Source organism: Palaemon carinicauda, chromosome 26, assembly GCF_036898095.1.
Source record: "Palaemon carinicauda isolate YSFRI2023 chromosome 26, ASM3689809v2, whole genome shotgun sequence".
Classification (NCBI taxonomy): domain Eukaryota; kingdom Metazoa; phylum Arthropoda; class Malacostraca; order Decapoda; family Palaemonidae; genus Palaemon; species Palaemon carinicauda.
In genome coordinates, this window is record NC_090750.1 from 86,108,121 (window position 1) to 86,123,356 (window position 15,236).

Below are 15,236 nucleotides of genomic sequence, written 5' to 3' on the forward strand. Positions count from 1 at the left end.
TATATTTTTTTTTATTAATTTAACCCCTTGATAGCAATACTAAAACACTAAAATAGTACTTAGAAAAGAATATTATGAGTTTTTTATAAGTTTAAGAAAATATTTTATTCTTTCACGGGAACCCACTGCTGGATCACATTGCAGCAAAGAGTTACCAACGGAGTACTCCAAGGGAATGTATTGTCACCTATGTTGTTTATTGTCACGTGGCCATGTGGTAACTGTGTCTCAAGACATAAAAATATGGGAAATGAGGATAATGACAGAGGTTACTCTGTAACTTTTTCTACAGTTCATATATTTAACACAAATCAATTCACATTCTCAGTTACGGTAGCATTGAATTATCCTGAAGATGTTAAAGTCACAAATTACAAATTGAATAACAAGTTCATAATCTTCTAGATGCTCCTTGATGGTACATAAAAATTTACAAAGTTCTAGGGTCTGGCTACTGAGATGGGCGCGTAGGAAGTTAGACAGTTAAAATAAACTACATTATGCAAAAAGGAAGTTTGCAAGGCTCGGATCGGCCTCAGACGACGGGACGGTACTCTCTAGCTCTACTGAACCTCTTCTGATTTTTTTACCATACTTTCTCCTCATGTGTGGCAGGACCCGGATGGGGTACCATGGGTGTCCAGTGGGGTTTAGGTAGAGAAGGTGGCGGTCCCCGTTCTGCTATGATTTGCACTTCCGTTGGCTGTCTCATCTCCGTAGTAAAGACCTTGTGTTGATCAGTCTCCGTGTGGTCTCGCTTTCCCCTTCCCTCATTAGGCAGATGTTAAAATTCCCTGTGACAACAGTATTCCCAGAAGAGATACCTGGACTTCTTAGTACCGCCTCTAGCGAGTTAAAAAACATATTTTCGTCACCTCCTGGACGCCTGTATATACCTAAGATAATAGCAGAATGAGAGGAATTGGGAACAGAAACTGTAGCCCCGGCACTTTCAAAATTATCTGTAGATATGCTTAACTCATCGAGAGGTTTAAACAAAAGTGAATCTTTAACAAAAATGCTCACACCACCACCCCTCCGGCCCTCACGATAATTATGAAAAGCGTTATACCCTGGAAGTGAATTCATGCAATGTGTTTCTTGCTTAGCCCAAGTTTCAGTTAGCACTATAATGTCAAATTCACGATTGCAATTTTTCGAATAACCAATAAATTCGTCGTGATTTTTCTTAAAACTTCTAATGTTAAGGCTTATTAGCGAAAGGCATTGAGAATCGTTATGAAAGACAGAGAAAAAAAATAAGTAAAAACTGCTATTGTGAAAGGATACAAATAATAGATTTATAATAATGGTGATGAATGTAATAAAAATAATTTAAGGCAATCTAAATAATTAAAAGAATATTTAATCAAGTAATATGAAGAAAACAATTTAAAATTCGAATCAAAAGAATCAAATAAATGAAAAAAAAAATGAAATACTAATGAGTTAACTTATAAGCAGTTGCAAAATAGTGTACAGAACTCATTTTGAAATTCACTCAGGGGCACTGAGGCCAGTACTATTATAAAACAGGTCCAGGTCCTTGCGGGTTCGGATGGCGAAGGTGTTACCCGATCGAGATGTTTTAACTCTGATGACACCATCACGCGTATGCAAGAAGAGACCGTTCAGTTGTTGTCTTTTCACTTGCCGAAGTTCGTAGTAAAGGCTATCGCGTTTCCGAGTCAGAGCTTCGTTTATGAAAAGTCCTTTTGCAGTATCATTTTTATGTTGCAAACAGGAATGTCTCATATCTGACTTTACAGCCCGTGACATCACTTTCAGCAAAATGTTGTTGTTAAGTGGTGACCCATCGATTCCTCTCTTGCCAATCCTTCTTCCTTCAAGGATGAAGTGGTCGGGAAATTTCTTCTGGAGACACTTCTCTAGGAGATCCCGGCCTAATCTCCTTGTATCTTCGTCCGGCTGGGGAGCAGGCAAAGCAGGACCAGACAGAACCAGATCATTGCAGATCATTTGGGCCTCGGTCTCGTCTATCTTCTCCTCGAGAACTTCCATCTCCTTTGTTAAGTTAGGTCTGGACTCCAATGACGCAACTCTGTTCGTGAGATCGGCAATAATTTTGTCTTTGTCACTTAAAATTCTTTCAACTTCTTCCTGGTGGTGACGAAGTTTATCCTCAAACGCAGCAGTCACCCTTTCCTCGATAGTAGCAATTGTGTTCTTTAAATCACTAACCTGGTATATGAGGTCTGAAATTTGAACTAAAAGGGAGGATTTAAGATCTTGAATTTCAGCACTCAGATCGGGAAGAGGTCAACACACAAGATGCTTGGAGAACTCCATTTTCGTCTTTTGAAATTTTCGTCTTCAGCGGTTGGCCACTTACGATCTGAGAATTCACTACTTCTTGAGATGATGGCATTTTGGGTGTTGGATTAATATCACAGCTAAATTAGACAACAGAAAAAAATACACTGTTCGTATGACGTGGAAAGGGACACGGACTTGGTTATTTTCACGGCAGTTCAGCAAACGTTTAGCAACTCATTAGTTTCACAGGGGTGACCGCTAATCCATAGGTCTAGTGGAACGAGAAGTCAGGAGAATAGATGACACGTCCGATTAATGAGCAAAAATAGCAACAACACACTTAACTAACTTTTCCCCACCACCCTAGAGGTAGTTAGCATGGCGCGTTTTTAATTTTTATACTGCAGTTCCCCTATAGGCCTAGTCTGCAGTTAGAGAGAGAGAGAGAGAGAGAGAGAGAGAGAGAGAGAGAGAGAGAGAGAGAGAGAGAGAGAGAGAGAGAGAGAGAGTAAAAAACCTGTCGGAATATTCCCTCACTTTACTAAAGTCTGCAGTTTCCTCTTCTTTCCTTTAAACACTTGTGATTTTTCTGCTTTTCATTATCTTCCTCGGAATCTTTGTTTTCTTATTCTTCACTATCTGTTGATTCTTCAATAATCTTCAATGTCCTATTCTTCTGAAGCTTTATTTTCTCAGATTCTTTGTGGCGAATTGGTACATTTTTCCCGAAGTAATTGCAAAAACAACATATCCGTTTTGATAATATGTGTAGTTTAGCGAGAAGTTTTCTGAGTTTTAACATCCTTTTTCTCTTCTTTTCTTCGCTGAATGGGAGGAGCTCCCTTTCCCAGCCATTTTCTCCTATCGTTATGAGCTCTTGAAACAGGAAGGTTGTAGTTACAAATTCTACACAGCGTGGAACATTTTCCTCCATATGCAAACGAGACACTTCGCCCACTGTAGATTGATGGCCTACTATTAGTAGGCAGGGTTCTTGACCCGATGTATTATTTGTTATTTTCATAATTCGTTCGAGAACTGCTACCTGCCTAAAATGGAATTCTCTTGCTGTCTCATGAGGCTGCAGTTCGGCCTTTTCCATGTATGGCGTATATGATGCAACGTTAAATCCGGCTTCCTTCAATTCCTCCCGGGTCATCACGGGTTGTTTATACGGAAGCTTCCGTCTTTCGTATAGACCAGGCTCTACATGAAGGGGCAGATTTTCTTTGAGCCCTAAGCCCTCCGCGACTGCGTCTGCAGTCATTACACAACGCAGAGCTGGTGAGCAGAAAATGGCTGTGATTTGTGTGTTTGATTTTGCCATTTTTTCTCCTAGTCGTCGGGCTTTTTCCAGCCCTCGCTGTGATAGAGGGGCGTCATGTTTATAATCCCAAATGGAACTTCTGTTTGGAAGGGCTGGCGGGAAGAGGTTCGGTACAATCTCCATTCCATGGAACCTATTTTTCGGTTTGTAATATTTGTTATTTTTCTTATCGAGGCAACGTGTATGCCAGACACAATTTAATACATCGATTCTTTCGCCGTGACGCATGATGATTAATTTTCCTCTCCAGTTTTTGGAGTTTATTGTCTCTTCTTTTCTATTTCCTCTTCCCTCCTCTACTCCTCCTCCCGCTCCCCCTCCTTCTTCTTGTGCTTCAGCATCTTTTTCTTCAATAATTTCGGATTCTGAATTATTATCTGATTCCTCATTTTCTTCTTTATCTTCTTTATCTTCTTTATCTTCTTTATCTTCTTTATCTTCCTTATCTTCTTTATCTTCTTTATCTTCTTTATCTTTTGTTTTATGGTGATTTTCTTTCGATTCTTCTTTATCTTCTCTTTTATTTTCCTCTTCTGTCGATTCCTCAAATATGTCAGCGTCGTTCCATTTGGTTTCTTCATCATCAGAAGATTCCTTCTGCTGTAGACTTTCTCTATTTTCCTCTTTCATAAAAGACCTAACGCGCATCACAAGAAATGCACCTCCAGCCAAAAGAGAGAGAGCAGATCCAGCCAACATCAGGTTTCTTGCCGCTCCTATTTCGAGCCTGCAGACAGTTTCTTCTATATTCAGATCCGGAAGAAGTCTCGGTAATATCCAATAGGATTTTACCTTTTCAATAAATGTGTCGACTTGTTTCTTCATTTCAATTTCGCACCGTTGAATTTCTCCGGAGGTGTTTAACATCCTTCCGAAAAATGGGACATAACTTACCAATCTTCGTAGGAATGAACTCTGTGAGCCCATATTTCTTGCGCCCTCAAGACACTTGTCTAAGCGCGGCACCTCCGGAAGAAGCCAGGAGAACATTTTGAAGGTCCACGAATTTTCTAATCTGTGCAGCTTTCCGTTGAGATATAATAAATATTCTTCACAAAGACCGTTTCCTTCTTGAAGGACTGACCCTCCGTGAAGCAAATTGGACGATACAAATACCTGTACGTTTAACATTATACTATTCATAATGAAATTACCGGCTTATTCATCTTGTATGAAGCTTGTGTTTAAAAAATGCGTGACGACCAAATGAAGACTCGGCTCCGAAAGGTTCTGGAGACAGGAAGTCTCTGGAATTCTGAAGGGAGTTTTGAAGCTGCACTAAAGATTCAGATGCAAAATCTCTGAATAAGTCGCGACTAAGATATCTATTTTACTTATATATATATATATATATATATATATATATATATATATATATATATATATATATATATATATATATATATATATGTGTGTGTGTGTGTGTGTGTTAATGTATGTATGTGTGTGTGTGAATGTATGTATGTGTGTGTGCGTCTGCACATAAAAAAAATAAGTGAAATTCGTTTTGTTCCTTCGCTCTGCCATCTTGATTCCCCTCTCGTCTCCGAAGCCGGATACAATTCTTTGAAGACTTCAGGAAGACCATCAGTCTTTCATCCTCTTCATCTTTGCCGATGTCTCAGGGCAGCGTTCTCCATCTACTTCTGATACAGTCCATCCACCTTCGCTTTGGTCTCCCTCTCCTTCTCGTTCCCTTTACCTCCATTTCTTCAAGCTTCATCCTTTATTTCCTTGTTGTACTTTGATTTTTGATTCATTTTACGAGCATATATATATCTACACACACACACACACACACACATATATATATATATATATATATATATATATATATATATATATATATATATACATACAGTATATATATATATATATATATATATATATATATATATACATATATATATATATATATATATATATATATATATATATATATATATATATATTAGCAAGTGAAGGTAGATATATGTATTAGCAAGTGAAGGTAGGGACGATCATTAATATGATTTATATATATTTCATAATGTGGATATAGAAAGCAACTGTTTCTAAACTCCTTTTATCATTCCCGATGTTTCGTAATTTCTCAAAACCATTTTCCAGGGCTACAAATGGGAACCATATGGAAAATATTAAGAAACGGTGAAACTTATCCGCGGTGAAAATTATCCAGAGCCCCCCCCCCCCCCCCCAACTTGCCCCAAGGATATATATACATACAAATCAGAATGATAGTCGAACCAACCTCGTAGAAGCGTAATGAGAAACTGAAGCTCATTAACAGAAACTAGACAAAACGAAGAAAGATGTTTATTCATGATCTGTTGGTTTGCATATGCCTATTGCTACATTAAGTTTTCAGCATCATCATCATCATCATCTCTTACGCCTATTGACGCAAAAGGCCTCAGTTAAATTTCGACCTAGTCGTTTCTATCTTGAGCTTTTAAATCAACACTTCTCCATCCATCCCCTCCTACTTCACGCTTCATAGTTTTCAGCCGTGTAGGGCTGGGTCTTCCAACTCTTCTAGTATCTTGTGGAGCCTAGTTTAAAGTATGATGAACCAATCTCTTGGGGGAGCGTTTATAGTGGTGAATTTAATTCGATATGTCATTGTTTAGGAGATTAATGGGAAAATAAATTTTTCGAGGGAGTAAGACTAATTATTAGAAAACCTTCATATGGGTGTTTTATCGGTTAGCTATTAACGGTCGCTCATGATGGCAGAGGCAAGGGACAGTGACATTGCCCTAGCAATTAGGACAATGCCCTAGAGACTGACCACATATACCTAGGCCTCCTTTCCACCCAAGCTAGGACCAGGGAAGGCCAGGCAGTGGCTGCTGATGACTCAGCAGATAGACCTATAGGCTCCCCAAACCGCCAACCTTAGCTCACAGGGGTGGTAAGGTTGCAGACACTAATGACACTAACGAGTCTGAGCGGGACTCGAACCCACGGCTGCCAAACATCAGGCAGAGACGATACCAATCAGGCCACAGCACTTGTTAAGGTCAGTAGCTAAGGCAAAATATCTAGTGATAGTGGAAATTTAAATGGGATTACGGTGTAATTTTGTTGCTACGATTTTTTTTCAATATTATTTTTAATATCGAAATGAGATATGATTAAAATATATACGTGGCATGGAAACATTCTAATTCTATAACTGTTCAGTAAGTTTAGGCATACCGGTCGTAAATGTATTATTTTTCAAAGAAAACAGGTTTTATTGTGCTAGGTAACTAGTATGGTGGTCTTTTGTTGCTTCTATAGAAAATAGTACAGAAGATAGGACATATATATATATATATATATATATATATATATATATATATATATATATATATATATATAAAATTTACACACACACACACACACACACACACACACACATATATATATATATATATATATATATATATATATATATATATATATATATGTGTGTGTGTGTGTGTGTGTGTGTGTGTGTGTAAATTATATATATATATATATATATATATATATATATATATATATATATATATATATATATATATATATATGTGTGTGTGTGTGTGTGTGTGTGTGTGTGTAAATTATATGTATATATATATATATATATATATATATATATATATATATATATATATATATATATATATATATATATATATATATATATATATATATATGCATATGCATATTTCTGAAGGCTGACTAGAAATGGGAAAAGTCGAAGAAAAAGAAAAAGTTGAAGGCAAAGAAAAAGAAGATTGTAACATGCTAGAATACCTTTATTCCAGAGCAATAATTGTGATACTAATTGACATTATTACTCGTTTTGCTTTGGCTTCACAAAGCCAACATTTGTTGGCATCCAATGACAATAATAATAGTATTTGAATAGCAATTTGGCTGCATTATTACCAACTTAAATTATTTGGGGCAATGCCTTACCCCCGAACCTGAACCTAAATTTTGATAAAAAAAAAATTATTTCCACTTTAGAAACATCGAACATGGGATTATATTTTAGGAGCTAATGGAAAACTATCAAAAATTAAAATAAAATTGCTGAAAAGAACCTTTATGGTAATTGGTAACTGATTTTCTAATTATACTCGAGAGTTGGTAACATTGGCTGCGGGCAGACGTCACATGACTTTACAATGTTGACGTTCCAACTTACAAAGCAAATTCTGTGAGTAACTGCTATTATAAGATTCCTAACTAAAACTAATTTACTAAACACATTATAATCATCTGTAAAATTAATTATCCAACAGAGGAACAAAGATTAAATTTATTCTCTATACCCACTTAAATGTTCTTTTGTAAAGAGACTACATTTAATGCAACGATTTTGCAATAGACAAACCACAGGAGGTTGTTTTAAATATAAATCAATGTGAACGGATTTAAATGGAAATGTTCTTAAGAAAGTGTGATATATATATATATATATATATATATATATATATATATATATATATATATATATATATTGCTCTATAAAACAATATCAATAGAAGAGGGAGCGTGGATATTGTTTGAATAAAAGGTATTAAGTTAAGCCTCGGGGGGGGGGGGGGGGGGAAGTTAACATATTCATAACATTCGGTGAAGGAGTTAACATTTGATAACAGACTAACACTAAAATTTGTCAACTTTATTGATTAGATCTAATATTTTATCTTATATAATATATACAGGTGAGTACATTGGCTCCAAGAAGGGGCCAGATCTACTGAAATGAAAGAAGAAGATGAAGAAATTCTGTGAGTGTCGCCAGTGTGACGTCACATTGACACGCATCCTTGCTTACTAATAAACACTAACTATTTGGGCTGGGAAATTTACTAAATTTGAAAGTATAGTTGCTACGTTAGATTGGACATTCTTCAAATCATGGAGGAGATAATGGTAGGTATTGTCTTCTGTGCAAGGATGCCAGAAAACTTCAAATCAATCGATCAATTGTCTTCTGTGCACATTGTATCCATCTGTGTTTTTAATATCAGCATCAGAGTATTTTTTACAATTAAAGGATAGTAAGCAATGTGCCCACTACAAAACTTTAATTTAACAAAACAAGAGAAAGATAGTTTAGGTAGAATAGTGTGTCCTAGTGTACCCTCAAACAGGAGAACTCTAACCCAAGACAGTGGAAGACGGTGGTACAGAGGCTTTGGCACTACCGAAGACTATAGAACAATGGTTTGATTTTGGAGAGTCCTTCTAGAAGAGCTGCTTATCAGAGTTGAAGAGTGAAGAGTCTCTTTTACCCTTACCAAGAGGAAAGTAGCCACTGAACAATTACAGTGCAGAAGTTAACCCCTTGGGTGAAGAAAAATTGTTAGGTAATCTCAGTGTTTTCATGTGTATGAGGACAGAGGAAAAATCTGTAAAGAATTGGCCAGACTATTCGGTGTATGTGTAGATAAAGGGAAAGTGAACCGTAACGAGAGAGAAGGATCCAATGTAGCACTGTCTGTCCAGTCAAAGGACCCCATAAATCTTTAGTGGTAGTATTTCGACAGGTGGTTGGTTGTTACCATGTTTTGTATCATCATCTCCTCCTACGCCAATTGGCGCAAAGGTTCTTGGTTAGATTTCGCCAGTAGTCTCTATCTTGAGCTTTTAAATCAATACTTCTCCATTCATCATCTCCTTCACTATTCATAGCCCTAAGCCATGTAGGCCGGGATCATCCAATTCTCCTAGTGCCTTGTGGAACTTAGTTGAAAGTTTGGTGAACTAATCTCTTGAGAAGTGCGAAGAGCACGCCCAACCATCTCCATCTACTCCTCACCATGATCTCGTCCACATATGGCACTCAAGTAATTTCTCGGATTTGTTATAGTTACGGACGGGGAAAGCTTTCCTACTATAGAACAGCTTTATTTTTTCCCACAGAAAAGCGGCCGTTTTCTTAAAAAAGGACGTTGATTATGGATGTTTTGAATGGTTTTGTTAATGATTTCTGACGCAAATCCCTGGTTTTTGAGTTATTTTGGGTTGACTGCCATTACTGGAAGCTATGGTCTCTTTACAGGACCAAAAGTAGCACACGTTGGTAGTGTTTGCAATGTATTTCGAAGTAGATAGTGTGAGTGCCCGGCCACATTTCCTCTCTTCCCCTCTATTGGTGCATGGTGCAAACCCATCATTTGTTTATGCCTGAAGTCACAGACTGAACAGTCCAAGGATAGTTGCTCTGCTACCGCCTTGATTTCCTAGGCTGTGAACCTCATGGCAGGCTACATTCGACCAATTGATTCGCATCTTAGGTATCATATTTAGGATGTGATTCTCAGCATCTTATCAGGTCCAGTATCAGCAATCCTGTGATGTTAGCCAACCAGTTTGGTTAGTGGACTTCTGCCCACCTTTGGAAGAGTCTCCTTATTAAAGTACGAAGGTTTGTATTTGGTAGGAACTACAGTGAACCCTCGCTACTTCGCGGTCCGACCATCGCGGATTCACCACTTCGCGGATTTTTTTCATAACCCATATATATTATATGGTAATATATTGGTAATAACAAAATCAACATACTGTACTGAATAATCAATATAATCGATACAAAAACTAACCTATACACAGATGTGTACAGTAAATGCGTTTGTTTCTTCATTATGATCAGAGAAACGTAAACAAAACATAGGTTGCCATTTTTTATCGTGCTTTTTGGCGTGTTTAGGAAACGCATGATATAAAATCGCTTTTAATATTTGTGCCTGTTTTAGTTTAGGGTACTGTAGTACATGCATTAAGTGTTCTGTACATTAAAGGGTAGTTTGTTAACAGTACTACGTACAAGGGAAGGTTTTAAAAGTCTGAATATACATGTTAAATAAATAGGTAAATATGGTGTCACTACTTGGCAGATTTTCACCTATCGCGGTCGGGTCTGGAACCTATCTACCGCGATAAACGAGGGTTCACTGTAACTCCAAAAGTCCCATATGCAATCATAGTGAATTTATGTACTAGCAAGGTGGGCGGGGTTTCCCCACCACCGGCTGGTAACTACCTACATGTATTGACACCCCATTAAAAGTTGAAAAGCTGAGTTCCAGCTACGCTAGAATCATCTGATTGAAGGACTCGGGTTTGTATAGTTAGGAAAGATAAAAATTACTTTTGAAATTAGTGATTTCTATTGTTACTCTTATAAATTTTGATATGAATAATCATTGACTGAATTGTAGAAATACTACTTGATGTTGTTAGGTAATGATAGTATAACTGTATTGATTTGCATTATACCCTTAACATTTTATAGGATATATTGACCGAGATGCAAGAAGAAATGCTACCAGTTAATGAAGACTGCCTTGCTGCCAAGGAAGATGCAAAGGACACTGCCAAAATTCCTATTGAGGCAAAAGAAACTCTCCAGAAACAGCATTGTGAGATTGAAAATCTTTGTTCCCAGCTAAGTGTAGCTACAAGTAATGAAAATCTTTGTACCCAGCTAGAAGGTTTAGCTACAAGCAATGAAAATCTTTGTTCCAAGCTAGAAGGTGTAGCTACAAGCGATGAAAATCTTTGTTCCAAGCTGGAAGGTGTAGATATAAGCAATGAAAATCTTTGTTCCAAGTTAGAGGGTGTAGCTGCAATCAATGAAAATCTTTGTTCTAAGCCAGGTGTAGCTACAAGCAATGAAAATCTTTGTTCCAAGTTAGGTGTAGCTGTAATCAATGAAAATCTTTGTTCTAAGCCAGAAGGTGTAGCTGCAAGCAATGAAAATTTTTGTTCCAAGCCAGAAGGTGTAGCTGCAAGCAATGGAAATCTTTGTTCCAAGCCAGAAGGTGTAGCTGCAAGCAATGAAAATCTTTCTTCTAAGCCAGAAGGTGTAGCTGCAAGCAATGAAAATCTTTGTTCTAAGCCAGAAGGTGTAGCTGCAAGCAATGAAAATCTTTGTTCTAAGCCAGAAGAGGTAGCTGCAATCAATGAAAATTTTTGTTCTAAGCCAGAAGGTGTAGCTGCAAGCAATGAAAATCTTTGTTCTAAGCCAGAAGGTGTAGCTGCAAGCAATGAAAATCTTTGTTCTAAGCCAGAAGGTGTAGCTGCAATCAATGAAAATCTTTGTTCTAAGCCAGAAGGTGTAGGCTTAGCTACTACCAAGGAGCTCAACGTATCAGATGACAAAATGTCAGACTATTTGGACCATCTTTTTGAGAGTACAACTTATAACAATGACCAAACTGTTCAGTTTACGAACCTTGGTATGAAGTTTAAAGACTTGAAAAAGAAATTGAATGTTGAGTTTCAGGAGTATGAAAAAAAGTATGCATCTGCAGAGGGATGCAGTTCCTTAGATCTAAAGGTAGAGCAAAGGAGGTCTACAGTTTGCAGTCTGAGGAAAGAGAGAGACAGACTACAAAAACAAGCTGAGAGGACAACACAACTTAAAAGGGAAATAGCTGAACTTCAAAGAAAAAAAATTGTATCAGAAGAGAAGGTATGTTTCAGATGTCTGAATAGACATGAGTACAGTTCAGTGTAGACTAGCTGTTATATATTTTTTTTTATATTATTATTATTATTCCTAGGCTACACATCTTTACAATACCTGTACTGTTCAAACTTTTAGGTCCTTTATATGGGGTTACTGCTAATCATGTTTTCTACGACTGGCCATTCAAAATTTTGGTTTCATTGCACCATGCTTCGTGCTGGGTAATTGCAGCGCATGCGCAAGGAGTAAGCAGGAGTTTGCTCACAGCGTCTCTCCACAACACTGCTAGTCGGGAAGTGAAGAGGTTGTTCTCTCACTTCTGTGATCGAGCCTTTCGCATTCGCCACGTTTACCCTTTTAGTGATTAACTCTCCTGACTTGCATTTTTTCTTAATTTTATAGAAACATTTTCTTTGGAAAATTTCTAGCCGCAGCTCAAGGGCGTACCAAATAGGGTTCACAAAACATTATCTTGAAAAGCCAGTCTACATTACAGTACTGACATCTCTTATTTCAAATTGTAATTTAAAAGGTTTATCAAAGTAAGCTAGACAAGTAATCTAGACCAGGTTTGTAATCTTAACCTCATTGCATTACTTGTACTAAAATTTATCCCCTTCTTTCTTTTAATTGCACCTCACTTCCAACTAAGTGTAGGAGTCAGTAATATGAACATCAGAGGAGATTCATGGAAATAATTGTAATTTTGATAACATTCTATTTCTACTACTAGATGCTACCGCTAAAAAGTTATTTGATCCTTTGACTGGCCAGACAGTACTACATTGGATCCCTCTCTCTGGTTACGGTCAATTTTTCTTTTGCCTACATATACACCAAATAGTCTGGCCTTTTCTTTACACATTCTCCTCTGTCCTCATACACCTGACAACACTGAGATTACCAAACCATTCTGCTTTCGTCTTGGTAAAGGTAGAAGAGAGACTTTAGCTATGGTAAGCAGCTCCTCTAGGAGAAGGACACTCCAAAATCAAACCATTGTTTGCTAGTCTTTGGTAGGGCAATAACCTCTGTACGATGGTCTTCCGTTGTCTTGGGTTCTCTCGCTTGAGGGTACGCTTGCACACAGTATTTTAACTTATTTCTCATACTTTTTTTTTTTTTTTTGCTTTCTTTTCCAACTTTTTATAGTTTATACATGAAAGATCTCATTTAATGTTAATGTTCTTGAAATATTTTATTTTGGTTCATTACTTCTCTTACAGGGTATTTTTCTTGTTTCCTATCCTCAGTGTGCTATTTTTCCGTATTGGAGCCCTTGGCCTTATGTTATCCTGCGTTTCCAAATAGCTTGTAATAATAATAATGTTCTTATACATGCCCACCCTCCTCTCCACTGACTCATAGTATCAATGTCAACTTTGAAACTGGAAACTATATTTCTTGAGCAACAATTTGGGCTTCCTACCACTTACAGTAGAGGGCTTTTTCCTTTGTTGAGTGCATATGTTTTTTGAAGTGAAGGGAAATGGGAACATTTAAGAAGAAAACTTACAGCTAAGTGCCAATTTAACATGATTTTTGGAGGAGAACCAATGTGAACATCAGGCGAGTATAGAAATAAGAGATTATGTTAATTAAAATTGTAATTATTGATAGTTTTTGTCCAAAAAGTTTATTTAAGCAAAATGCTTGAAAAAAGGACTTGGAGTTTGTGCCACATTATTTGGCAAGTGGTTGGCTCTAAAAGGGTTAAACGAGAGAGACAGAGAGAGCGATGTCCCCCTACCGATTAAATTATTGTTCTGTAATTTTCTAAACCTATTTTGTTCAAAGGATCTCATTATTTTATCCATATATATATTTTATTTTTCAATATTTAACTTAGCCGGTGATTATATAAGCTGCAGCTCTGCTGCTCGACAGAAAACTCTACGGAAAAAATCCGCCAGCGATCGCTATGCAGGTAGGGGGTGTACTTCAACAGCGCCATCTGTGGTGCAGGTACTCAGTACTCATTGTAAACAAAGAACTCAATTTTCTCTCTGTCGTGCTACCGGCAAGACCTACTAATTTGCTGTTGCTAACTGGATTTGTTTTCACAACTATTTGGTGAAGTACACTATTCTAGTTTTGAGCTTTCGCTGTGCAGGCTTTCTCTTCAATAAATCCTTGCATTCTTTTTTTGATATCGGATTATTTGTTGATGACTTTGGATAGTTTTTGAATTCCCCTTTGACCAATTCAAAATGGCTGACCCTTCTCAAGTCCCAAAATTCAGGAAGTGTAATGCTAGGGACTGTTCAAGGCGTCTTCCGAAGGCCTCTATCGATCCTCACACCGTTTGTTCCAATTGTCGGGATAAAACCTGTCAATTGGAAGATCGATGTGAGGAATGCGTTGGGCTTTCGGAATTCGATTTTATCGAATTCCAAAAATATACACGTAGGCTAGAGAGAGATAGAGTCAGGAGAAGTTCATCTCGTTCTGTTGATTTTTCCTCTCCTCATGCCCCACAACCTATTCCTTCCCCTGTAGTGGTTGCTCCTAATCCCCCTTCTGGCACTCAGGAACCTTCGATGGCTGACATGATGCGTGCCATCCAAGCTCTGGGTGAGAGAGTTGAGTCCCTGGCTAGTGACCGTAACCAGCTCATGGCGGACGTCAAGGAGCTGAAGTGTAAAAGTGCAGTGGGAAGTGGTAAAGTGAGTGATAGTGTTGCGCTTGAGGGTTCGTCTGTTCGTGCCTGTCGTCCTCCTAGTCCGGGACCTCTTGCAAGCTCCCAAGTCCAGGGGAGAAGCAATGTCGTACGACCAATGGGTTCGAGAGGCTTTAATCAGCGAACAGACGTTCCCTCCGTGGTTTCGGGCGTATCTACCCAAGATCGCCCCACCCACACAAAGACGAGAGAGCCCATTTATTCCTCGTCTGCGGAAGAGGTTTCTCGTAAGAAACCATGGACCAAGGTCTCACGACCTCTTAAGCGCAAGTTGGTCCCTTCCGCGCAAGTCCAACGGCCCAGTTGTAGCCACTGGGTCAGTTCGGACTCGCTGCAGTCTTCCGATGACTGCTCACCTCCTAAGAGAGGCAAAGCGGTACCGCCTCAGGCAGTTACACCGTCTGTCGCCGCACCTGCTCCTGCAGACCCTAAGTGGTCTTTGCTGCAGACAATGCAGTACCAATTAACGTCTCTGATGCAGGACTTTCGTG

At 38.1% G+C, this 15,236-nt stretch overlaps 1 protein-coding gene across 5 annotated transcripts in view; it reads left to right on the forward strand.

The window, feature by feature from the left end:
• LOC137619662 (M protein, serotype 5-like) overlaps positions 1 to 15,236 on the forward strand; it is a 61,037-nt gene that overhangs the window by 38,874 nt on the left and 6,927 nt on the right. Inside the window, exons 1-3 of one of the 5 annotated variants that reach the window (XM_068349895.1) lie at positions 8,383 to 8,521; positions 10,887 to 11,127; positions 11,710 to 12,068. In XM_068349895.1, coding sequence (XP_068205996.1) covers positions 8,507 to 8,521; positions 10,887 to 11,127; positions 11,710 to 12,068 — 615 coding nt within the window. In that variant the 5' untranslated portion in view covers positions 8,383 to 8,506. Of the gene's footprint in view, positions 1 to 8,382; positions 8,522 to 10,886; positions 11,128 to 11,706; positions 12,069 to 15,236 lie in introns of those variants that run through there. The other 4 variants (XM_068349897.1, XM_068349898.1, XM_068349899.1 and 1 more) reach the window with 4 other exon arrangements.